The sequence below is a fragment of the Trachemys scripta genome, chromosome 8 (assembly GCF_013100865.1).
Source record: "Trachemys scripta elegans isolate TJP31775 chromosome 8, CAS_Tse_1.0, whole genome shotgun sequence".
In the NCBI taxonomy this organism is placed as follows: Eukaryota; Metazoa; Chordata; order Testudines; family Emydidae; genus Trachemys; species Trachemys scripta.
The window spans coordinates 100,069,127-100,095,642 of record NC_048305.1 but is presented as its reverse complement, the minus strand read 5'-3'; the positions used below and the strand labels follow the sequence as shown (position 1 = coordinate 100,095,642).

The window sequence follows — 26,516 nt, the reverse complement described above, 5'->3', positions numbered from 1 at the left end:
CTTTTGGGGGGACTGAGAAGTAATTTTTCCCTCACCACCAGATTGGTCAGGGAGGAGTGGGTTTTTTCATTTTCCCTACAGCAGCTCAGGGATTCAGTGGGTAGGTCATGAGTAAAGGTTCAAGATGTCGCAATTTAGCAAGTCACAGTGCAGGTACTCATTCCATGGAGGGTCTGATTCACTGCTAAACTGGAATTGGAAGTAAACTTAGGAGAAAGCATCCTCTAAAGATGCTGCGGAATGAGGTTGGGACCCCTAGTGACTGGTACAGCAAGGAGACAACCCCCTTTCTCCAGCCCCTTCACCCTCATATCGACAAAGGGATCCTAACAATGGTCTGGGGACAAGGAGTAAAAAGGTGGAGGGCTGATGGCAATGATAGAAATGATTAAAGAAGGCATCATGATCTTCACTGTATTAATTATTGCTCGTGTGTTCCCAGATGAGTTAAGTTAATAAAGTTGCAGCCTAATTAAAATCACTTGCATCTTGCCTTTCTTCATGCATGTCTGAGAGAATGACTCTAAGAAGTGCTATGCAGTGGAGAATCAGTCCTTCTGGGTTTATCATCTATAAACCAGGTATAATACTACTGATGGTTATAGACAACAGCTGTTGAAATGTCTGACAGAATACCACTATTTTGCCTGCCAAAATATCCAGCTTTCTTCCAAGTGTAAATAAAGCCCTTCTAATGGCTCCTATCTCCAGAACATTTACTGTATGGACACAAATTCTGAGCATGACCGTTCTTTCAGAACAGCCTCATTCCCACATACTCCATGTTGGGGATACTTATCAGTACGTCCAAGTTGTGTTGCTGATAGGCGCTTACTCTCAGAAGAAATAATTCCAAGGTTTTAATGTGGAGGTGAAGACAAGGGACCATCTTGAGAAAAGAAGGCAGCCAAAGAGAGACATCTCCCACAAAATGAATATTGATGAGAAGCCTGGGAACCCCCAGACAGCTGCTTTAATTTGGTCTGCCTCTCTGCAAAACAGTAAAGCACTGGTGGGCAACCTGCGGCATATCAGGGTACTCTGCTGGCAGGCTGCCAGACAGTGTGTTTACATTTGCACGGCCGCCCACAGCTCCCAGTGGCTGCGGTTCACTGTTCCTGGCCAATGGGAGCTGCAGGAAGTGGCAGCCAGCATGTCCTTCAGGCCCGCACCACTTCCTGCAGCTCCCATTGGCCAGGAACGGCGAACCGCAGCCACTGGGAGCTGCGGGCGGCCGTGAAAATGTATACAAACTGTCTGTTGGTCTGCCAGCAAATTACCCTGACGAGCCGTAGGTTGCCCACCACCGCAGTAAAGCCTTTCCAATGACTGTGTAGAACTGGGTACCCACATGGATGTGACTCCAGGCGAAGGTTAGAGAACTCTTTCCAGGGCTCATAGTTAGACACAAGACCCAGAACAAGATTAGGGTTTGGGACACTGCTGATTGCATCTCTTGGAGAGAACTGCCCTAGACTAGCCAGTCAGTGAGATTTAATATGATTCCCTTTTTCCCAAGGGATTTGTTCAAGGTAATTCTTACCTTATCCAGTAATTGTAGAATAGGGCATCTATATCTCTGTAGAGAATTTTTTTTTCCAGACACCTGTATCATCAGAACTAGACTCCAGTCATTTAGGAGTCTTCTGAGTAGTGACTTTCAATGCCACATTTCTAATTCCTAAGGAAACATACCCACAGACCCTGCTAGAATTTTTCCTATCCACTTTTGGTTGTCATTGACCTCTGCTGTGTCAGTTATACCTATGTACATCTGTACCTTCACTGACAATGAACTGAGGTCACAATCATGTTCATATGAACATGCACAAATTGAAATAAACACAGCTGCATTTATTTCAGTGATTGTACATTCAGACAAGGATATTAGTGATTACTTCAGGGTAATACATGTGTTCTTTCATACTGGCAATGATATTGCTATTCTTTGTTATTTTTTCCCCTCTCTTTTTTTCCAGGTGGAAAACTTTTGACAGAGCCAGGAGAATAGAAACTGGAAAATTCTTATGAGTGCAAGGAACAAATAAAAATCATTCAATGCATGCTCATAAATGTCTGAACCAAATTTGCTCAAATAGCAAACATGGAAAATGTTCAGCCCAAAATTTGAAAGCTTGATGAAATTGTAAGCAACTGAAAAAGAATATTTGAGACTAGATCCTGAAAATGGATATGCACAGACACAATTGCATATAGTTCCATATGCAGGATCTAGACCTCAGAATGGTAATGTTTCTGCAACTTCAACTATACTCATGTCTCTCCTCCCACCTAACCACCCCACCACATTATAATTCTGCATTAATATTACTACATTAATTGTTCTCACATTAATATCAGCTCCATAAATCATTAACACAGATTTCCCAGAACTTGAGATATTTGAGTAAGGCCATATCTGTTAGCAGGTATCACTTAAGCAGTAAGCACCCAGACTGGTTTTTGTAAAAATGTCTTCCACAGTGTATCCTGTTTAGATATATAAAAGGTTAACATTAGTTCCATTTACAATGCTGACCTAGCAAAAAAGAAATTAATTTGGCATTACAGCAGCAACATCAATTTCCCATGTAACTTTAGTAATGCATTTACTGGAAAGAGATTAATATCAATTCCATAAATCATTCACATGCATTTTCCGGAGTTTGAGACATCTGAGTAATGTCATATATGTTAGCTGATATCACTTTGTGCATACTACATCCATTAATCTATGCCTCAGGACATACAGTAGTTGTCATTAAAAAATATAAAACTTTTTTAAAAATCAATCTTCCTGTTCTTAATTTTTGTGACTTCTAACCTGCAGTAGGTTCAAATGTATTTCTACTCTTGATAGAGTAACACAGATCTGCACTGGCAACCTACATTTTCAGAAAAATGAAACATTTGTTAAATTATTCCCATTGGTAGTAACAACCATTTAATCTCTACATTTGAAGTTCAGCACCAGCAACCCCAAAATCTAAAACAAAGACTATGTCTACACTTATGGCAGCATGTAGAGTACTGCATGTCCCTCAGCATGGGTATACATAACAATGGAGACAGTAAGACAATGCCAAAATCTTAGGGTATATATCCTATATGGCTCTTTAGACACCCAAGCACTGCCTCCCACATTTACACTGTTGTTATTAGCAGTGTAATATCCTGCTGCCTCCCCACTGTAGAGTCTTTCCCCACCCCGGGGAAAGACTCTGATCACTGCCAGGGAGCTGCTAGAGCCTTTCCCAGTCCCCCCCACCCAACTCCCACCATAAACTTTCACTGCTGTGTACAGTTACACATACCCTACATGCTGCTGCCAGCATAGACAAGGCGAAAGTGTTTAATAAACTAGTACACCTTGATGATACAAAAGTAAACTGCAAACAGACATCATTTTCAGAAATATACAAAGGAACTTTTACTACATTTTCTGTAGTTTATATGAATATTTTCATAAAAATGAAGGCCCAAAACTCATCTCTTAAAATGATTATTCTCAGCTAGCCAATGATACATATAGATGCTACTTACTAAAAGAGAGGAAATCTGGGCTGGGAATTGGTTTCTGCTCCAAAAGGCAGCTTGGAATAGTAATAATGGTGTTTAAAACACAGCTGATGGAGAGCAACTTTAATAGGTATCAGACAGATGGTGGTTTTTCACTTTTTTATCACTATGAATGTGCCTTTGTGATCTTTACTGTTTTGTTTTATCTCTATCATAGGACAGGATTCTACTACTATTGAAATCAATGGGAGTTTTGCCATTTACTTAAATGGGAGCAGAACCTGAAAGCTTAGTGCTTTACAGGTATGGGATCACAATGCAATAAGACACTAGTTATGAAGGCAATCCCAATTTTTGTCTGCTGTGGATTCAGTATTTCTTTGAGCATTATGCTAGCATTATAGCCTTTTGTGTGATGTGCCTGATTTTAGTTTTCAGATTTAAATGTTTGTATAAGTGGAAGACCTTCATTTCAGAAAATATTTTGACAATTGAGACCCACAATAACTGGTAACCACATGTGCATTACAAGTTCACTATCCTAAAGAGAGTTATAGGTTGACATCTAACTGAGGGTCAGATAATTAGAGCCTTGCAAATCCACAGATATCTACAGACCATTTTTGCAGATTGCAGCTCAGATGCTGATACAAATTTTGTAACCGTGCAGGGCTCTGCAGCACACACTCACCCAAACAGAGCGGCTGTCACCCAGCCCTCCAGCTCAGCTCTCTGAATCACACAGCAGTGGGCTGCAATATGTGGCAATAGCCCGTTGGGCATTCTGGGAGTTGTAGTCCGCAGCTTGCTCGGACGAAGGAGGTCAACTACAATTTCCAGAAAGGAATGAGCCAAGTGCCATTTGAAAGAGGTGTGGTTGTACTTTAAGCTAGCAGGTGGCAATGCACGTCAATGCAGTTGCAACCATTTACAACAGGTCTGAGTTTCTCCCCAAAAAGTATTTTATATGTTAACTTATTTTTGAACTACAGAAGGGTATTTAAAAGTTTAACAAAATTAAGTAAATCTAATGAAGTGGATCACTTGATATAAAGTAGATTATAACTTGCTCCAGCTGATTAATATCATCTGCACTTCATCTTCATTGCACTTTTTATCAACTTGTTAATGCAAAATATATCTGAATATATACACTTGTCCTGTAGAACAAGAAAAGACTCACCCAGTATTTGTCAGTAATTTATACGATAAGGTGGTAGTACACCAATTAATGCAATAAAAATCATATTTACAGTAATTAAAGGTTGACTCTGAAATTTTACAAAACTTTAGTTAATTATGACCTCTTGAACACAGATCACAACGAACAACCTACCCAGTGATAACATTTTTGTTATAAAAGAGGATGGAAGATTTAATGACTCTTGGCAGAGTTCCACATTCTGGTTTAAATGAGAGTAAAAGCAGAGAGCAGCTTCATTTTTAATTTCAGGAAACATATCACATTTTTAACACTTAAACAGCATAACAGGAGACTAACATGCAAAAATATACATTTTTAAAAAGCTTTTGAAAAGTCCATTTAACATTGTGAATATTTTTGCATCAGACCTGAGATACATGTCCCTCTGTGGGACAACTTCATTCTTTCAATTGTCAAAAATGAACATAAAAGGAAACAAAATACTTCACGGCCAATTTTAACACCGTTGTTCGTGGAAATCAATTTCTGATTTAGCTGGGACTGCGGCAGATATACTAGATACAGCTATGTCAAAATAACAGAACAGTCCAGACATGGAGGCCAAAATTTCTAAAAGTAGATGCCTAGAGTTAGGCTCCGACATCCATATTTGATTACCTAAACTAGAAGACTGTTTTTCAAAAGTTACACAAATAATAATGGGGGATTTCAACTAACCCCGTATTAATTGGATACATGCACCCTCAGGATGGGATGCAGAGATAAAGTTTCTAGACACCATAAATGACTGCTTCATGAGCAGCTAGTCCTGGAACCCACAAGGGGAGAGGTAATTCTTAATTTAGTCCTAAATGGAGCATAGGATCTGCTCCAAGAGGTAAATATAGCCGAACTGCTCAGTAATAGAGACCATAATATAATTACATTTAACATTCTTGTGAGAGGTGGGGGAAAACAAAGAATCTCACCACAGTAGCATTTAACTTCAGAAAGGGGAACTACACAAAAATGAGAAAGCTAGTTAAATGGAAATTAAAAGATACAGTCACAAAAGTGAAATGCCTGCAAACTGCATGGACATTTAAGAACACCATAATAGAGGCTCAAATTAAATCTAAATACCCCAAATTAAAAAACATCATAAGAGGACCAAAAAAGGCATCCTTTAAAAACTGGAAGTTAAATCCTACTGAAGAAAATAGAAAGGAGCATAAACTCTGGCAAGTCACGTGTAAAAGTATAATTGAGCAGATCAAAAAAAATTTGAAGAGCAACTAGCCAAAGACTTAAAAATTAACAGCAAAAAAAACATTTTAAGTGCATCAGAAGCAGGACCCCTGCTAATCAGTGCGGCCACTGTACAATCGAGGTGCTAAAGCTGCACTCAAAGAAGATAAGACCATTCTGAAGGAGCTAAATGTGGCTGGGGGAGAGGTGCCCCTCCCCCGGCTCCCAACCTGCTGCGGTTGGGGAAGGGGCGGCCCGAACCCAGCCTGGACCTACTGCGGCCGGGGCACCCCTCACCCGGCCCCAACTCAACCTCGGACCTGCCATGGCTGGGGGAGAGGCAGTCCGAACCCAGCCCTGGCCCGGATCTGTCATGGCTGGGACACTCCTCTCTTGTCTCCTGGCCCCAACTCAACCCCTCCCCCAGCCCAGACCTGCCATGGCACCCCTCCCCAGGCCCGGAACTGCCACAGCCGGGGGAGGGTCACCTATTCTGCGGCCCCAGCCCCAGAGCGGAGAGAGGCACCTTTCCCCCCAGCCCAGGTGCTGCTGTGAGGAATGAGAGCTGGGGGGAGAGAAAGCTGGGGGAAATCCTCGCTCCCCACCGCAGCCCAAGAGCACCCTCCTGCACCCCAAACCCCTCATCCACAGCCCCATCCCAGAGCCTGCATCCCCTTGCTCCCCACCCAGCCCTGAGCCCCTCATCCCCAGCCCCACCCCAGAGCCCGCACCCCCAGCCAGAGCCCTCACCCCCCACACACTCCAACCCTCTACCCCAGCCCCTCATCCCTGGCCCCACCCCAGAGCCCACACCCCCAGCAGGAGCCTTCACACCCCTGCACTCCAACCCTCTGCCACAGCTCTGAGCCCCATCCCACACTCCAAACCCCTCGGCCCCACCCCCACCACATGAATTTTGTTATGTGCACCAATATGGAGGTGATGTGTGATACATGTGTGGGAAAAATTAAAGGGAACACTGACTACGACCAGTGCTATTCAACATATTCATAAATGATCTGGAAAAAGGGATGAACAGGTAGGTGGTAAAATTTGCAGATGATACAAAATAAGTCAAGAGGTTTAAGTCCAAAGCAGACTCCAAAGAGTTACAGAGAGATCTCAAAACTGGGTGACTGCGCAACAAAATGGCAGATTAAATTCAATGTTGATAAATGTAAAGTAATGCACACTGGAAAACAATCCCAACTACACATACAAAATGATGGGATCTAAATTAGCCCTTACCACTCAAGAAAGAGATCTTGGCGTCACTGTGGATAGTTCTCTGAAAACGTCCGCTCAATGTGCAGCAGCAGTCAAAAACACTAACAGAATGTTAGGAACCATTAGGAAAGAGATAGCTACTAAGACAGTAAATATCATCATGCCACTATATAAATCCAGGATATGCCCACACCTTGAATACTGCGTGCAGTTCTGGTCACCCCATCTTAAAAAAAAAACATAAGAATAGACACAGAGAAGGGCAACTAAAATTAGTAGGGCTATGGAACGGCTGCCATATGAGGAGAGATTAAAAAGACTGGGACTTTTCAGCTTGGAAAAGAGACAACTAATGGAGGATATGATAGAGGTTTATAAAATTATGAATGGTGTGAAGAAAGTAAATAAGGAAGTGGTTTTTTTATTCCTTCACATAACACAAGAACTCTGGGTCACCTGATGAAATTAATAGGCAGAAGGTTTAAAAACAAACAAAAGAAAGTACTATTTCACACAATGCACAGTCAACTTGTGGAACTCATTGCCAAGAGATGTTGTGATGGCCAAAACTATAACAGAGTTCAAAAAAGAATTAGGTAAGTTCATGGAGGATAGATCCATCAATGGCTATTAGTCCAGATGGTCAGGAAGGCAACCCCATGCTCTGGGCGTCTCTATCCTCTGACTGCCATAAGCTGGGAGTGGACACAGGGGATGATCACATGATGACTGCCTGTTCTGTTCATTCCCTCTGAAGCATCTGGCATTGGTCACTATCAGAAGACAGGATAGTAGGCTAGATGGACCATTGGTCTGACCCAGTATGGCTGTTCTCATAAGCACAACTTAGCATCAGTGCAGCCCATCTACATTAGGGATTTGCACCTGTGTAATTAAATGGACAACCAATGAAATTTTTTTAATGTGGACATGGACAAACTTTATTAACAAACAGGAAGACAAGTATAAAAGAACATTCTCTAATTTGCTATGGCCTTGTCTACACTAAAGGGAAAAGTCGATCTAAGCTATGCAATTTGAGTTTCGTGAATAGCGTAACTCAAATCAACGTACTTAGATCTACTTACCGCGGGGTCCACACTACTCCCTTTACTCTTCTAGATCAGGTGGAGTACAGGATTCTATGGGAGAGTGACTGGTGGTCGATTTAGCGGGTCTTCACTAGACCCGCTAAATCAACCGTCTTTGCATCAATCGCCACAGCATCAATCCTCAGGTAAGTGTAGACAAGCCCTATATCTACAGAAAAACCACTAGGGGAGCTCTGTTACTCATTAGGATTATAAGAATTACCATACTGAATCAGATCAGTGGTTTAACTAATCCAGTGCCCTGTCTCCGACAGTGGCCAGTGCAGCTTCTTTAGATGAAAGTACAAGAAAACCAGTAGTAGGCAGAATGACCTGCCCCGAGGGAAAATTTCCTCCTAACCACTACAAGTTGGAGGTTGGCTTATGCCCTGAACAATGATGGTTTATATCTCTGCTAGAACTTGTTTTTAAAATATTTACTATTAGACATCTGGATATTCTTGTTATCCATATAAAAGTCTGAACATTTTTAATTCTGCTAACCTCTTTGCCTCAATGATATCTTGTAGCAATGGGTTCCATACTCTAATTATACATTGTGTATAAAAGTATTCCCCTTTATTATTTTAATTTTATTGACTGTCCCTTTGAAATGTATTATGAGAAAGTGTGAATAGAAGTTCCCACCATTCCTTTAATATACTATTAATTTTTTGTGTACTTTTATCATGCCCCCTTACTAATCTCTTCACTAAAATGAACAGTGCAGATCTTTTCAATCTTTTTATATGAGAGTTTTTCCATGCTCCTAATCATTCTCATCCAAATCAAGCTGAGCTGCTAAGATCTCACACACTGTCCTTAACACAGGTATAGATTTACTCACATTGAAAGGAAACCACAAGATACTGAATTCAGAAAGTCCAAAATATTTGTTTTTCCATAATTAAGCTACTATGCAGAATGTATTTGATGCTGAAAAGATAGTGAAATAGAGAAATTCCTTTCCAATTTATTTCTACCAAAGATTTCCTACAAAGATTCAGCCTGACTAAAAGAAGTGCAAACACTTCTAAAAAACATATCACCAAAGTCCAAACAGGCCGTCCTGCCAAAGCACATTGATTAAAATGGATATGATACTAACCATACACAAATTTATTTTCAAGTGTTTATTATAAAGGGCCAGATTTTTAAACTGTCCTCCAGTTTTATCGCCAAAATTATTTGCATCTAAATTTTACATGTACTTTCATGTAATGGGCACTGCAAAAACAGAAGCCTAGTTAAGGGGGTGGTAGAAAATTTGGTTCTAAAAGTCCACAGTTTCTTTGCAAAGTATTTAGGCCTACATTTTCAAATTTAGGTGCCTAAAATTAGGCACCTAAATCCACATTTAAATATCTAAATAAGTTAAATGTTTTCCAACGTTTCCCCTACAATTCCTGTATCTGTGGGAGACATATAAGAGGACTACATTACAATGTAGTTAACAATACCACACTAACAGAAGATGGTACATACAATCCATTGTAATGGGTTTTTTCCCTCTCTAATCTGTTATTTTACCAAGGCCAGAAGGTGCTTCTGTGCAGGAATCTCGACTGGTATTATTCACTTAACCAAGGAATTAGCTGACCAGCTACTGACACCAACTGGTGGTGGGACTCTGGTATTAAACCTTCAGTGGAGTAAAAACAAGATTTTGAACTGTTAAATGTACTGACTCCAATCTGCAGATGATTAAAGTGAGAAAGTGTATTTCATCATGATAATAGAGAGATTCTCAGGAAACTCAAAGAGGATTGCTCTGTATGGAACAGTGGATGTTTTAGGAATCACTGCTTATATAATCTGAAGGCATTGGAGAGCACCATAACCATAGTAAACTGATGTTCCTTGATAGAAGTAATGAGAGAAATTACATCTGAAAGGGCTAGGAGCATTTCCTGTTCAGATTACACCTCATAGACTATGGGGTTCTCTCCTTTCTATACACTATCTTTTGTGTGCAGAGTTGTTTTCTAATCCTAGAAGGAGCATGTCAGCATTGGACCTGAGATAGGAAAACTATCGTTATGGGAATACTCTGTCCACGTAGATTTTCCTGGCTGAGGAGGTAACTTGTTTCTCCTTCTGTAATAAGGGATTTGGTTCAGCCTGAAAGAAGGTTTATGCTCCTCTCTCTCCGGACGTCTCATCTCCCATCCATTAGCCATAGGCCAAGAGAGCTTCCGGGTGGGAGACCACAGCAATGAACACTGTTTTTTTCATTTTTTGCATTCTTCCTCTGGGCCTCCCGCTTCTCCTTTAGCTTATCTTGTATCCTGATCTATGCAAGAGAGTGGCTGCTAAAATTGGTCAGTTAATCATATCCATGCTGATGAAGGATTGCACTTATGTTTTTCATTCTGCCAGGCCAGGGGTGAAAGGTGTCCAAGAGGGACTGGTATCCTTCTCTTGGATCTTGCACTGATGCCTTCTCTTGGAAGACGACAGGGAGGAATGTTGAAGTGAAATCTACTTGATTCTTGACACTGAATCCTCTTCATAGTAGTCTGAATAAGCAGATCAATCCCAAAATTGTGGAAATGAATGGGAAGTTAGGTTTTGGGTATTGACTGGACATTCTGCTTTCAGACACTTCTGAGAGAGAAAATTTAAAAACTTGCAACTGCTGTCTCTAAGATGAAGAATAGGAAACTGAGCTCCAGAGGTAGGTAGGCAAGGCCAGCAAGAAAAAAAGGAATCTGCAGACATTAATTAGCTCAGCTGTCTACTATGATGAATAATGGAGAGAGCAACCCAAACACTATGGAGCAGTGTCTTGGCACAGAACTCGAACCAGTGAATCAGAAAAGCCACACACACTTCCAGTGTGGCCTCCAAATCCATGCTGATCTTTGAAATAATTTAGACTCCAACCATAAAATGCCTGAAATATGTATTCCGGGGTCATGTTGAAGAGGCCAGGTACACACTCCAAGTTACCTTGAAGAACATTCATACATCAAAGTCCTGTCTTGATACAATCAGGAAGATATTGTTGATACAGTGAGAGCAAACCCATCCTTTCCCCACGAGTCATGTGCCTCTGATAGGCTCCCAACCTTTATTGGCCCAGATAGGTGAAGGATGAACATGGTAGAACATCACAGTGCTGATAATCCACTGGACCAGCTCTGGATTGATAGTTTGATCTATTAATGGAGGGCAGAAAAGAGAAACTACAATTAATCTAAATATTATTTTTCATCTAACCTGTAGGATTTCAAAAGTGAAAGTTATTTTATTTTAGCTGATCATATGCACAGATAACCACACTACTGTTTCACCCTGAAATTACTGCACTGGTTCCCAATGAAACTGGTATCCCCCTAAAATCATCTTATGTTACTTAACAAACAATAGTAAAATGGCATCAGAAAATCTATATTCTCACTGGGCTATAGCTAGGATAATACAGTGGCAGACTTAAGAAAATGTCTAGTGGTTTGAGAGATATTATTAATACTAGAGAAAGGATGGCACAGCAGTTAGCATACTAGCCTGGGCTATTGGAGACCCAGCTTCAGTTTTTGCTCTAACACTGATACCTTTGTCATCTTGGACAAGTAATTTAGTCTCTCTGTCCTCAGTTCTCTATTTTTTAAAAATGAGATAACAGCAATTCCCTACTACAGAGGTGCGTTGTGAGGTGTCACTGGAGTTCCTACCCCATGCTAGAGCACCCTCTAGCTCTTGGCCAGGACCGATCTCTCACCTCGTCTTCTCATCTGCAGTTTCACCAGTCCAGTTATAACAGATTGAGCCCTCCAGATGAACCCTGGATAGTCTGTCCCTTCCAAGGGTGTCAGAAAACACAACAAAATAAACAGATTGCCCCATGGGTATGGTAAAGCTCACATCCTTCAAAGAGGTTTTGAATCAACTGTGGCCCCAGCTGTAAGGCCCCACAGCTCTAGAACCCAAGCCTGCAGATCTACCAGGAAGCTGACACCTCCAGTTTGTCACCCAGCAGCAGCTGTAACCAGTTTGCACTCCACTTCCCATGACCCACTGTGGACACAGACCACACAAAGTTCCACCTCAAGGATTTGACAGACAGCAGCATCATGGCTCCAGATTGACTCCCTGCTCTGTATAAGTCCCAGGGGCATTCCAGGTAGAGTCCAGGCAACGGTGCAGATCTCCTGTAGCTGCCATGACCTTTCCTGCTCCTTGCTCCTGAATTCCTGGCTTTGACCTTGGCTTGATTTGGACTTTGCCTCCTGACTTGGACCCTAAAACCTCACTCAGACTCTGACCATTGATATCAACCTGGCCTGGAACCCGATTACAAACTCCTCAGCTACACCAGCCTCAGGTTTGTCCCTGCTCTGACCCTTGGCCCTCACTGCCCTTGTTGGGATCCTGACACCAGCCAGGGTCACTAGATAACAAGGACAATCCTATCTCAAGTGGGAAAGCGTCGGGCCCTCCCTTCCTCCAGGGTGGGAGCCAGCTCTTGCTCTGGGAGCTGCAGACTGCGGATCTGCTCTCCTTCCTGATCTGCCACAAACTGAGCAGGGTTTTCCTCTTTTAAGCTTCTCCTTCGAAATCTGATCTTTCTCACTGGTGAAGTAGGGGGAGGGAGATGTGACCCTTGATGAAGGGGTTGGAAACTGAGTTGGGTAAATACATTATGATGCCAACATCATAACATTGTACAAAAACAAAGGAGACTAGAGTGATTGCAACAGCTATAGAGGAATTTCTCTCCTTAGTGTTATTGGCAGGGCATTCACATGAGTCATTCTTAAAAGCCTTGCTGAATGTGTATATCCAGCAAGTCAGTAGATCAGCTATCAAGATGGTCTTCACACTACAGCAACTTCAAGAAAAGTGTCAAGAACAACGAAAACCTCTCTACATGGCTATCACAGATGTCACAAAGGCTTTTGACTTGGTCTGCAGAAAGGGCATTTTCCAGGTGCTAGAGAATTAGTTGTCCTCCAATCTTCCTCAGTCTGATTTGATCCTTCTGTGATAGTATGAAAGCAACAGTCCAGTAGGATGACGATCAATCTGACAGTGGTGTCAATCAGGAATGTGTTTTGGCACCAATCCTCTTTGGTATATTCTTTTCTCTGCTGCTTCATCATGCTTTCTCATCTAACACCAAAGGTATATGCCTCCATGCAAGATCAATGGAAAACGTTTCAACACTGCATATCTAAGAGCAAAAAGCAACATCAAAATCTGCTGATAAGAACTTCTTTTCACTGACAACACAGTATTCACTGCACACAGTGAAAAAGAAATCCAGCAACTTTGCAATAGCTTTGTGCTAACTTGTGATGAATTTGGATTAATCATCAGTCTAAAGAAGACAATGATTACAGCACAAGGTGTGTTTGTCTGCACCAGAAGTTTCAATAGTTAATATCTCGCTAGAAGTAGTGCACAAGTTCCACTCTCTGGGACTGACTATATCAGATAACATAGCTGTAGATGACAAGCTTAATTCTCACATCAGAAAGGCAGCTATTGCATTTGGCCAACTGACCAAACATGTATGAGATAACAGGAACCTATCACTGAACATCAATATATGGGTCTACCAGACTTGCATTCTGAGCATGTTATTGTATGTTGGTGACACCTAGACCACCTACAGCAGGAATGAGAGGAGGCTAGGCACCATCCACACCCACTGTCTTTACTGATTTCTAAATATCAAATGGGAAAGCCAAAATTCCTGACTCTTCAAGTATTTGAGAAAGCAAAAATGCCACGTCTAATCACTATTCTCAGAACAGACATCTCTGTTGGCTTGGCTATCTGCACTGGACGATGAAGGATGCATTCCAAAGGATCTCTTGTATAAAGAACTTGCAGATGCTTCAAGGCCAGTGGGCTGACTCAGGTTTAAGAAGATTGAAAGAGGGACGTCCAAACTTTTAACATCAACTCTGCAAGCTGGGAGACACTGCTAGCAATAGGCTGCATTGGAGTGCTATGGTGGCCAGAGAGATCAAGAGTCTGAAAAGAGGTGGTTGAGAGAGAGGAAAGCGAAGAGTAAGAGGAAAGCACAGCAGGCCTCAAGTGCTAGCAATGCACTGGCTTCATCCTCTTGACCTGTGCCCTATGTCTGCACTACTTGTGCCCAGGACTATTGCTTGAGAATTGGACTTTTTAGCCACTGACAATGCTATGGTAACTGAACTGCTTTGCCACTTACACCATAGCTTTTCGAGATGGACAGATGCTTTTTACTGTTACTAACTACATCAGGGGTTGGCAACCTTTCAGACGAGGTGGTGCCAAGTCTTCATTTATTCACTCTAATTTAAGGTCTTGCGTGCCAGTAATACATTTGAACGTTTTTAGATTATCTTTCTATAAATCTATAATATATAACTAAACTATTGTTGTACGTAAAGTAAATAAGGTTTTTAAAATGTTTACAAAGCTTCATTTAAAATTAAGTTAAAATGCAGAGCCCCCCAGACTAGTGGCCAGGACCCGGGCAGTGAGAGTGCCATTGAAAATCAGCTCGCGCGCCGAACCATAGGTTGCCTATCCCTGAACTATATTAAAGATTGTGAGGTATTGTACTCAGACACTATGGTGACTGATGCCATAAAAGTATCTAAAATAGTTCTGGTATTCACTCATTAAGTAAATACAACTCACAGCAAAAGAATCTATCAAATAGAAGAAACTTTAAGCTCCCGGAGGTCAGAGCTTTGTTTCCTGAATTGTATTAAAAATGTCACTATACCCCTACTAATTATAATGCCTATATATATTTGTCACCATTCTTTAGCTCAAAAAATGAAAAACATTCTAAAAATGAAAGTAAAATAATTAACATTTCAGCTACATTTGCTTAACTTTCTCTGTCTACAGGTTTGATGTCCCTTTCCTGTTCTGGAAAGACTTCTCATCTCTTCTCCCTAATTCTGTAATATAATATGAACTGCTTTTTGCAAAGTTACATTGCGTTTATTATCTAATAAAATATTTAATAAATCCTTCATATCTTGTAATCAACAGACCTATAGTAGTTTTAAGGGAGCTGGGAATCTCAGGTTTCAATAAAATGCCTTTATTTAATAATATCAACAACATAATAGGTAAAACAGGCTTCAGTCTCAGTGGGAACCCCTTAACTTTATCTGTCTCCATATCTTTCCTTAGTCTACCTCCTGTTACATACCTGCTGGGTCCACAATTAATACAACAGGACCATTTTAAAATCAATAAGAATTTTATAATATTTACTGCACAGCAGATAGGAAATTCCAAGAGAATGAATTGCATTGAGCTATTACCTCTACTAAAGTGGCACCCAAGGTTCAGACATGCTATTGCACCACACATGTTGCATCTTAATGGTTAACTAATGGTGTTGCATTGCTAGAAGGGAGCAGAATATTTTACCACTATCAATAATCATCTGAAGTATCCTATAATTCATCTATCATCTGCCTTCTATCAAATTGTCAAAATCCATACATTAAGTATGAATGCTGCTACCTCTTGCAAGGAATTTAAAAAAATTAAGTTTAAGAATAACTTTAATTCCAATTTCTAAAGAGTGGAATTAAACACTCATCTAATTATCAACATTTTAACTTCATAGAACTGGGTTCTATTGATCCTTTTCATTCCACAGTAAATTAACACAATATAATGATTTTCTCAGCTTATACCGATTTGTTTAATAAATTATACTGCCATTTTCTGATTCTAGAATCATAAACTTATAACAATTATCAAATAACAGTTTATATATGCTAAAGACACATACTCTACATTTATTAAATATAGTATTTAAGCACTTTCTGAGCCTTCATAGGAATAGTTTTAAAAAAGGAGGATATTCTATATTATTCACTGCATCACTTATTCTTTTTATATAATTTTAATCAAGGGATTTAAATAATTCAATTTAATATTTATCTAAAAACTGGCAGCCAGTATTCCACCCAGAGGGACCTAATTCTTCATAAAAAGCTCATTTTATGAGACACTAGTAGTTTTGGCATTACCAGCACCTCTCACATAAACCATGCTGGAAACCATAGCTTAGCCTGCCAAATGCCTTCTGTACATATGGTGTTTAACAGTGCTGTGTGTGTCTGTAAGCTAGTAATAACAGATTTAAGATAAAATTTGGAGTCTTATGCATACATGTAACACAAAATTTTAAAATATATTATGTAATATATATACACACATGAATCGAGTTAAAATTCATCTTTAAACTAACATCCTAAATATAACATTTGCAAAAATAATTTGTCTTTCAATTTGCAGTACATTCCTCGCACCCATTGATGTTAATGGCACAGCTTCCATTAATTTGAATAGTTCAGGATTAGGCCATTAGAGCCTTTAATAAGACTTACATTTAAAGAAATTCAGTCAGGTGAAATGGGATCAAAACTTTTAAGTTATAAAACCTAAGATCAGATAAATAAATATTCCCCTGTAAATTATGCAACCCAAACTTTGCAATATGTACTTGTGCATGTGAACCTGAAAGTGAAATTGACAAGACATCTTTAAAATCACACTGCTTTTTAAATTCATCTAAAAGTGTTTCATTCCAAATCATTTGAAAGAATAAAAGTCAAATATGTAGGAAGGTTGTGGAATCTTCAGCACTGGAGATTTTTAAGAGCAGATTAGACAAACACCTGTCAGGGATGGTTCAGATCAGGGATCGTCAAACTTTGGCACGCAGCCCACCAGGGTAAGCACCCTGGCGAGCCGGGATGGTTTGTTTACCTGCTGCGTCCGCAGGTTCGGCTGATCGCAGCTCCCACTGGCCGCAGTTCGCCGTGCCAGACCAATGGGGGCTGCAGGAAGTGGCAGCCAGCAGATCCCTGGTGCCAAAGGTTGCCGATCCCTGGTTCAGATAATACTTAGCCCTGCCATGAGTGCAGGGGACTGGACTAGATGACCTCTCGAGGTCCTTTCCAGTCTTACAATTCTATGTACTTCCATGCTGCAACAGAGATTTCAGCAAAATCATGCTCAACTTGGGCCTGCTGCAAAGGTCACTGAAGACAATGAGAAAATTTTCATTGACTTCTGTGGACTCTGAATGAGGTCTCTTATTTACACTAATAGTCCCATTGACTTCATTGAACAATCCCACTGAAGTCAATGGGACTATTCACATTAGTAAATTAAGTTGTATTTGGAACAAATCTCTTTCTCAAATTTAAGATAGAATTTATTTTTTCTGCAAAGATGCAGAGTAATATTATAAATATTTGTACACTGTCAGTTCAGTAACATATACAGTAACACTGAGGGAGCTTACCACTTTCAAAACAGGCATCAAATATAAGATGTCCTTTTTTAGGCTGTCCATAGTAACCAGCTGGGAGAACGGCATATTTGCTTACATTCCCTGCTATGATATCATCACTTCCTAGGTCACTACCTGTTACAATAAAAAAAGAAAATAAATATACGTGTATTAAACAGAAAACAAACTATTTAAAAAGACTGAGGGATTTTTTTCCCCCCAATGCTTTTGTATTTTCATTAATTGTGCATGTGCATCCATATACATGCACTTTCTTTTTAAAACATATTCCACCAAAATACTTGTTATCTTGATTATGTCATTTATTAAAAGTTTCAAATATTAACAGGCCCCACCAAAGAGTACATGTAAATTCCCCCTTTAATAAAATGGCCCAAAGAAATCAATTCTCCTTAATAAACCAGAATTTTAAACAATACTGTATACTCTAACCAATGCCATTGCAGAGTGTTGCGGTGAGTGCTGTGGTACATCAGTCCCCTCTGATGTTTGGTAGTATATTAGGTTTACTGCACACTTTGGTGCAAGCACTGTAGACACTTCAAGCACTAGGCTCTTGAGGCTCGGGCTTTTGGTAGGTTCACAAAAACTCTCTCACACTTTAAATAAGCCAGATGATTTATTTACTAGAGCTATTACATCAGGGCCGGCTCCAGGCACCAGTTTGGCAAGCCCTCCAGAGAGGGGCGGCAGGTACAGCTATTCGGCGGCAATTCAGTGGACTCCCGCTCGGAACGAAGGACCTTCCGCCGAATTGCCGCCGCAGATCGCAATCGCGGCTTTTTTTTTTTTTTGGCTGCTTGGGGCAGCCAAAACCCTGGAGCCGGCCCTGTATTACATACAGTGCAAATCCCCAAGGAACAATTTCTTTAAGTTACAACACAAAATGAGGTAAACACAACCAACAACAGCCTCTAAGGGCAGTCCGGTACAAGGATATGAAGGTGGGGCTCCTTAGGCTTAGTGCCAGAGATACTCACTCCAGGCCACCCTTCTCTTAAAGGCAATCATACAGTGGCTTCCAGATGTCTTGGCCTGAGTTAAATCTTTTGTCCAGAACCTGTGTCTGGTTCAGGCCTATCCCTACACTGACCTTACCCTCCACCAGCCGTTTGCAGAACATTCACAAATATCCATGCTATAATGCAGTGTCTAATTTCCTTATGGTTCCCTCTGACAACAATGCCCTTTCCAACGTTGTTGTGATTATGGAGACCTTCACTGGGTGGAGGTTGCATTGGTAGCACAATGTCCAGTAAAATGCCTACAGGTTCATTACAATATATGTGATATAGCAGGCTAAATTTTACTCTCAATTACAATGTTGCCAACTCTAATGATTTTATTGCAAATCTCATGATATTCAACTTTTTCTTAAAGCCCCAGATCCTGGATTCATGTGATTAGGTGAGACTCTCATGACCCATGATTTTTAAGGCAATCTCATAATTTTTTTTTAGGCCTGACTCATGATTTTTGAATTCTCAAAGTTGGCATTATGCGGTTACCTCAGTACAACCCGACTGATTGCAATGGGGATGCTACAAATTTTATTGAGAGCTGATTTTGGCCCAATATATTCTTTGCAAAAAAATACATGAATGCAACATTAATATCCAAAATGAACATATTTTAGAGAATTATTTTTTTCCAAGGGAGCATAACTAAATCATATTGGTGTTAAATTTACACATGTAATCCCACACACATTAAATTAGTACATTCACATTTACAACCAGTATGAGTTGAAAAGTATGTAAGATATATCTGAAATCTGCCTATTGGAGGTAGAGACCTAGGGTACTAGCTCTGGGATCCAGGAAGAGGAGAATGCTGAGGTCCAGACAGCTATGGGTCAAACAGTCCTGGATTGCTGATAAACTGAAGGTTCTGGATAATAGGGTCGGTAGATCTAACCTGCAAGTCATTGGAAGGCCAAAGGGAACTGAAGCCCCATGCATGACACCCCTCCTTATTTCGAGAGTTCTCTGGACCCTTCCTGAGAGACTTTACTTTGGAAACTGAAAGGGCAGATTAAGCTCCGATACTCAACCTTCCTAATGGTGACAGACTGAAACGCATAATAGTAAAATTGATGCAATACCAGGACAGAAAATCAATCCTGTGCAAAGCCTGTAAGGGATGCAAAGGGTCCTTTCAGGGCGTTGATATCTCTTTTTACCCTGATGTCTGGAACAAGTGGCATTGTTTGCTCAAATTAGAAATATACTTTGCAGTAAAAATATTAAATCTGCCTCCTGATACCTTGCCAGACTGAAAGTATAGGATGGCTTCAAGCCTTAGACATATAATGATCCAGATAGACCAGCTTGATCGCCAGTGGATTTTGAAATGTTGGAGAATGCATACCAAGTTTGACACCTTCTGTTGCACATACAACTGAATATTCTTCAAATATGTGTAACCCCTTTGGGATTTAGAGAGCATGGCCCCTTTAAATCTTTTTCCTGGGGGGGGGGGGAAGCAGTGAGAGAAAAGAGGGAAACTCAAAGGTGTAGCACTGGAGCTCCAGAGAAAAGGGCTGCAGTAAGCAGGACCTCACAAAGTAAAGCAGCAGAAAACCTGCCTGAAGCCTGGGAAGGACAGGGCAGCCGATCGGGGACACCCCAGGACGGGAGCCAGGAGCAGCACTGTGCCAGGGAGAAATTGCCCGAGAAGAACTGGCCAAAGCTGGACCCAGTATCACTGCTGCCCAGAGCTGCATGGGGCTGTGAGTACTGGGTCCGTCGGTCCTGGCAGCAGAAGAAGGCACCGGAGGGGTTTGTTGGGAAAAGTTTACTGGAGCCGAAGACGACCAAAAGTACCCAAGACTCACCACTGGCCCGGAACTTTACTCAGGACTCCTGAACTCTGTGCCTTTCAGACTGTGCCTATAGGGCCTTGGTTTGGATGCAACCCTGTTTTACTGCTCCCCCTATATTTCCCCTTGTTGCTTTTCTACTCTCATCCCTCTGTAAATAAATATTTCCCTTTCTTATATCCATTGTACTTTTCCGATGGGTGGGTGTGCTCACTCGTGGGGGGGTTGAAACAGGTGCCTCTGGGGTGGAAGGAATTTTTCCTGCTGCATTCCTGTGCACACCTTCACTTGGCCAGAGCTGCCTGCAGAGCAGACTCCATCTTGGCCATGAAGGCGCTAAAGTTACATATGCTTCTGTATGAGTATCAGTATATTATGGGTAGACTTATTCAAGCAACTATTTCTCAATGGTTCTTCTTTATTAACCATGGTTAACATCAGCTGTTATCTGCATCAACATGATGAGGAAAAACTACTGCTTGTGACAGTAACTGGGAAAGGCACCAGAGAATAATTTACTATAATTGGTTGTTTTCTAAGCTTGTATACTGAGTTTCTGGTTATACCTAAATATTCCTCAATGTAGCATATCTGCACAAGTTATGGCATTCTACCCTGACACAAGTGTATCGGCTTGGCTTTGGAAGTAAAACCATTGACAACCTATCAAGGGCCAAAAGCTTCTCTCTTTCCTTTCTTCCCCCGCCCCCTCCTCGCCCCCCAAAACGGCAGTACAGAAACTGTAGCTAAGTTTCCTTGTAATCAGTTTGTCACCTCTCTTATCAGGAAATTTCCTCCTTTAGGAAGAAAGTGCTTTTTCATTTTGTTTATGGGTATGGGACTGATGTTACATATCCTTTCTTACATTGTTCCCGTTGCCTTGATGAACACTCCAAACTCCTATTATTGTGTATTGGGGGAGTCAGTTGCCAAAGCTCTTAAGGCAGTCCAACTCCCTGAGTACATTTGATTTTGTTTTTTGCACTGAACTACATATACTTCATCTGTAGTTAAGTTTTTGACATACCAGCTATATTAAAGGTCTGGTTAAGAAATGTATTGATGATATTGTGAAATCCTCTTTGTTCCCATATAGACAGGAGTTTTTTTCCTAAATCTTGTTTATATAGATCAGGGGTCGGCAACCTGCGGCACGCATGCCAAAGATGGCACGCGAGATGATTTTTAATGGCACGCTGCTGCCTGCTGGGGTCTTGGCCGCCGGCCCCGCTCAGTCCGCTGCTGGGCTGGGGTTCCCTTCACCCAGGCCAGCAGTGAGCGTGGCTGGCGGCCGGGACCCCCGCAGGCAGCAGCATGCCATTAAAAATCCTGCCTGGCCCAACCCGCTCTTCTCCACCCTCTGCCCACCACTCTCTCCTGCGGGGGCAGAAGTTTGGTCCTGCTGGCTCCCCCTCCTTCGCCTCTTCCCTGCGCATGCTGTGTTCCTGCCCCGCCTCCTCTCCCTCCCTGCCACTGAACAGCTGATGGCCCTTGCGAGGGGGAGGGGGAGAAGTGGAGCAGCACGCTTGCTGCTCTAGGGAGGAGGTGGGGCCATGGCCATGGGGAAGGGGGTGGAATCAGGGCATATCCCCCCCAGCCCCCTGCCTTGAGCCCAGCCCACACCCCCAACCCTCTGACCCCTGCATCCCCCCCACAATCCCAGACCTCTGCACCCCCCGCACACACCCCTAGCCCTCTTCCCTGAGTCCTGCACCCCCACCCCACATCCCCTAAGCCCCTGCCCTGACCCCTGCACCCTCCTCACACACACCCAGCCCTCTGCCCTGACCCCTGCACCCCCACACCCCCAGCCCTGAGCCTTGCACTCTCCCACGCCACCTAGGCCCGTGCCCTGACCCCTGCATCCTCCTCACACACACCCAGCCCTCTGCCCTGACCCCTGAACCCCCCACGACCCCAGCCCTGACTCTGACACCCTCCTCACACGCCCCCAGCCCTCTGCCCTGAATCCTGCACCCTCCTCACACACTCCCAGCCCCCTGCCCTGACTCCTGCACACCCCCAGCCCTGACTCCTGCACCCCCCACACATACCCAGCCACCCCACACCCTATACCCGGACTCCTGCACCCACTCACACACCTCCAGCCTCCATCCTGACTCTTGCACCCCCCACATCTCTACCCCCACCCTGAGCACCAAACGGGAGCTCCCGCATCCCCACACACACATTCTCACCTGCACCCCTCACACCAAATGGGAGCTGCCCAGGTTAGCGCTCCACACCCAAACCTCCTGCCTCAACCCTGAGCCCCCTCCCTCATTCTAGCTCCTGGCCAGACCCTGCACCCCAACCTGCTCCTTCACCCCCAGCCCTGTACTCAGTGCACCCACACCCTCAGCTCAGTGCAGAGAGAGATGAAGAGAATGGCTAGAACGAGGGAGAAGGTAGGTACCCACTCTGTGTGGGCAGGGCTGGGACCCCAGACTGGCAGCGGGCTGAGCGGGGCCGGCAACCGGGACCCTGGCTGGCAGGAACCAGCGGACAGAACCCCAGGCTGGCAGCAGGCCCGCTACCAGTCTGGGGTCCCGGCCACCGGCCCCACTCAGCCTGCTGCCGGTCTGGGGTTCTGGCCGCCGGGCTGGGGTTCTGGCTGCCGGCCCCTTGCCGGCCAGGGTCCTGGCCACAGTCCCCGCTCAGCCCGTTGCCAGCCTAGGTGAACAGAACCCCCGGCCGGCAGTGGGCTGAGCGGGCCAGCGGCGTAAGATCAGCATTTTAATTTAATTTTAAATTAAGCTTTTTAAACATTTTGAAAACCTTGGTTACTTTACATACAACAATAGTTTGGTTATATAATATATAGACTTATAGAGAGAGAGACCTTCTAAAAAACTTAAAAATGTATTAGTGGCACGTGAAACCTTAAATTAAAGTGAATAAATGAAGACTTGGCACACCACATCTGACAAAACCTGGTTCATCAGCTTCCCCTCTCCTCTACTTTATTCTGATCTGTTATTTATTTCCCCATCTTCTTTCTCTCTCTTTTGTTTCTTTTCTTACTTCCTTAAATATTGCATCATTATTCAAAAAAGAAAAAACCTTTTGTATTTTGTATAAAGTGTTATATGATATCACAGTAATAAAACTAATTTTAAACAGCATATAAAATTGTACAAAATACTATAAGTAGACTTAACAATGGCTGCTGTGAGAACTGTAAGTGAATTTTCTGACTTTTGTGCATTTTAATGCTTAGCCATAACATATTATTACCAGAGGTTTTTGCATTTGATTTCCTTGGTTTTGTCTTTAAAAAACAAAAAGGAAAAATTGAATATTAAAATAAACACATGAATATGAAGGATGCACAATTGTTTTATACCCTTTCATAAAAAATCAGAGTGGGGAGGGATTCTCTTTCTACTTATATTTCTATAAACAGGTTTTTTTTGTTAAGGACTTTTTTGATGTAATTCAATACTTGTGCACCCAGTTAAATTACTCTCTCTGAAATATGTTGAAGCATGTAAGATGTTTGTTCCCAAACACAGTGGCAGGAGAACACAGTGGTATTTTTAATTTGAAGAATTTAGGGCAAAAGAAAACAAGGCAGTGTTTATCTTATTTTCTAATGAAAGAAATAAATGGTATCTAAACTTTATAATTATCTATTCACTCTTCTGACATTGGTGCCTCTTTTTTTAGTACTGTTTAGATAACAAATCTTTAACAGAAAAACTATTTTTACATCAGAAAAAACTAAAATAAATAAGAATATATTTAAATGAAGAAGGCACATGATGAAATAATGTGATGATAATATCTTATATCACTCTGATAAATAGGCCTGCTGAGGCTTCTAGAAATAGACTTTTGGTCTGCTCTGATTTTTTGACATTTAAATGGGTTATGGGGATGATAAATGTGACATAAAGCTCAGTTTGTTTTATTTTTATATTGAAAACTATTTCACACAAATGTTACAAGCAATTCATATTGGCCCTGAATGATGAAAACAGCTTATTAATTAAAATTGACCTTTACATACAAAAATGTATTCCACCTCTTGAGCCAAAACACCTTAGCTGATGTTACAAATTATAGCAATATATTAGTGACACCACAGTTAAAGGGTCTGTCAGGCTTTCCATTATAAGCCCATATTTTCAGGGTTTATAAATCCTATATAATATATAGAGAGAGATCCACGCTAACACTTGGCATATAAGTTCCTAGCTAGGAAAGAAATTTTATTCTCTTTGAGGGATATTAAGGGAGCAGAGGGAAAAAATAGAACTTAAATCTATTTTTCCATTACCATCACTCAAAAAACAAAGATTAATGTTTCTAAATGAAATGTTGCATACTATTATTTCTTAACAGAATTTATTTGTATTTACAATTTTTAAAGGGCAATTTTTTTAGAATTAATTACTGCCCATAAACATTCTGAGGCATTCAAACCCTTTTTGTGTGTATATAAAATTAGTATATGTACATGGTTTACTTACTATACTCTATAGAATGCAGTAGCACTGTTGATATTATTTTCCTCAAGATCGATAATCCACAGCTAAAAATAAAATAAAAGGGATACTTGCTGCACAATTGGAAAATTAGACTCTCCAGTGGGCAACTGTGGTCACCCAGAACAGACCATGGAACCATAAAACAACTCAATGCCCAATTCACAAATACACAGGAGGCATCACAGCAATACGCTCCGCTACTCTTGATGCAATTATCTGCTTTAACCATCTGAATGCAAAATTACAGTTGTTCCTCTACATCTACATCAGCCATAAGAAAAAGGTCAGCAGATGGAAGGAGAAAGTTGGAAACTGACACAGAGCCTGTTTGCCTCTCTCCAAGTTGTGATAATAAAACCATGGCCTGTTTATTAAGAAAGATGAAGGCTGAAATCACAGGATCTGTTAGAGAGACAAGGTGGGTTAGGAATATCTTTTATGGGATCAACTTTGTTGGTGAGAGAGACAAGTTTTCAAACTTACATAGAGCTCTTCTTCATGTAATTGATATTACCTCACCCACCTTCTCTCTAATATCCTGGGACCAAAACAGCTACAACACCACTGCATACTGAATCTGCTAGAGTTAAAAGCTACCAAATTCACATGGAGCTATAACAATTTATTCTATTTTCTAAAAATTGAAGTTTCCAGAGAAAGTTCCCTCTTCAACAAATATAACTAATCTCTGAATAGTGTAAACAATAACCCATTTCCAGCTGTGACAAATTTCAGATTTCATGGAGTTAGCAGCTAGGGACTATGCTCATGCTACATTAGGTAGATGATAAGCATGGGTGCATAACTGTAAATCTAAGCATATATATAAAAAAGAGGGTGATGAATTTGCAAAAGAAGCTGCACCACTTTTAGCAGCCAGAATTCTGGACACAAAAGCAAGATAGGCAATCAAAGGTGGAGATGAGAAGAGGAGGTAATGATAAATCACATTGCTGAACCCTGGAGGGGTCCTCTTCCAAATATTACAGCTACCAGAGGCAGTCTCCTTAGCTCATCATCCTATCCCATCCTAATTTTAGAACACAAATTAGGGCATTTTTTTACTACTGATTGCAGCTTTGTCTCACCAGCAAAACAGATCTGTTGCTGCTAAATATCTGATGTGTTTCTACACTGTGCTGAGCAGAAAATAGGCTACATTCTAGCTCTATTTGTTCTGCAAGGTCAAATATGTAACTCTACAGTGTCCTCCACAGATTTCATGGTAATAAGCAAGTTCACTGCAGTTTCAGTAGAGAGTATGTCTCATTACACTAGTCTTGCTTGTGTCTGTTAACGTTGGTCTTGACCAAGCTGAATACTCTGTTTTGGGTGAAACTGCTCCAGAAACGGACTGAGTTCAGATTACTGAGTCAAACCCAATTCTCCCCCAAAATCCCTAAAATGTATGGTAGTAGTACATATATAATTTTATATAATTTTAATTAATGGCTCCCCTAATAGGTAAGGTTTGGAATAACACCAATAGACAAAATGTAATGATTTTGACACCCAACCATGACAGCAGACCCACTTCTGACTTTGCATTATAGTCATTCAGCCAAGTCCATTGGCAGGTTTCAGTAGCTCCTATAAATAACATTTCTCCACCTGAAGACTGATTTGCTCAGCTCTTGGATTGATGATGATTAAGACATGCAGAACTATCTGTCTATAATGA

General features: G+C 41.5%; 1 protein-coding gene across 1 annotated transcript in view; it reads right to left on the bottom strand.

The window, feature by feature from the left end:
• AGBL4 (ATP/GTP binding protein like 4) overlaps window positions 1-26,516 on the bottom strand; it is a 1,407,981-nt gene that overhangs the window by 1,364,387 nt on the left and 17,078 nt on the right. Inside the window, exon 2 of the mRNA XM_034778118.1 lies at window positions 17,513-17,635. Within this exon, the coding sequence (XP_034634009.1) occupies window positions 17,513-17,635 (123 nt within the window). The remainder of the gene's footprint in view (window positions 1-17,512; window positions 17,636-26,516) is intronic.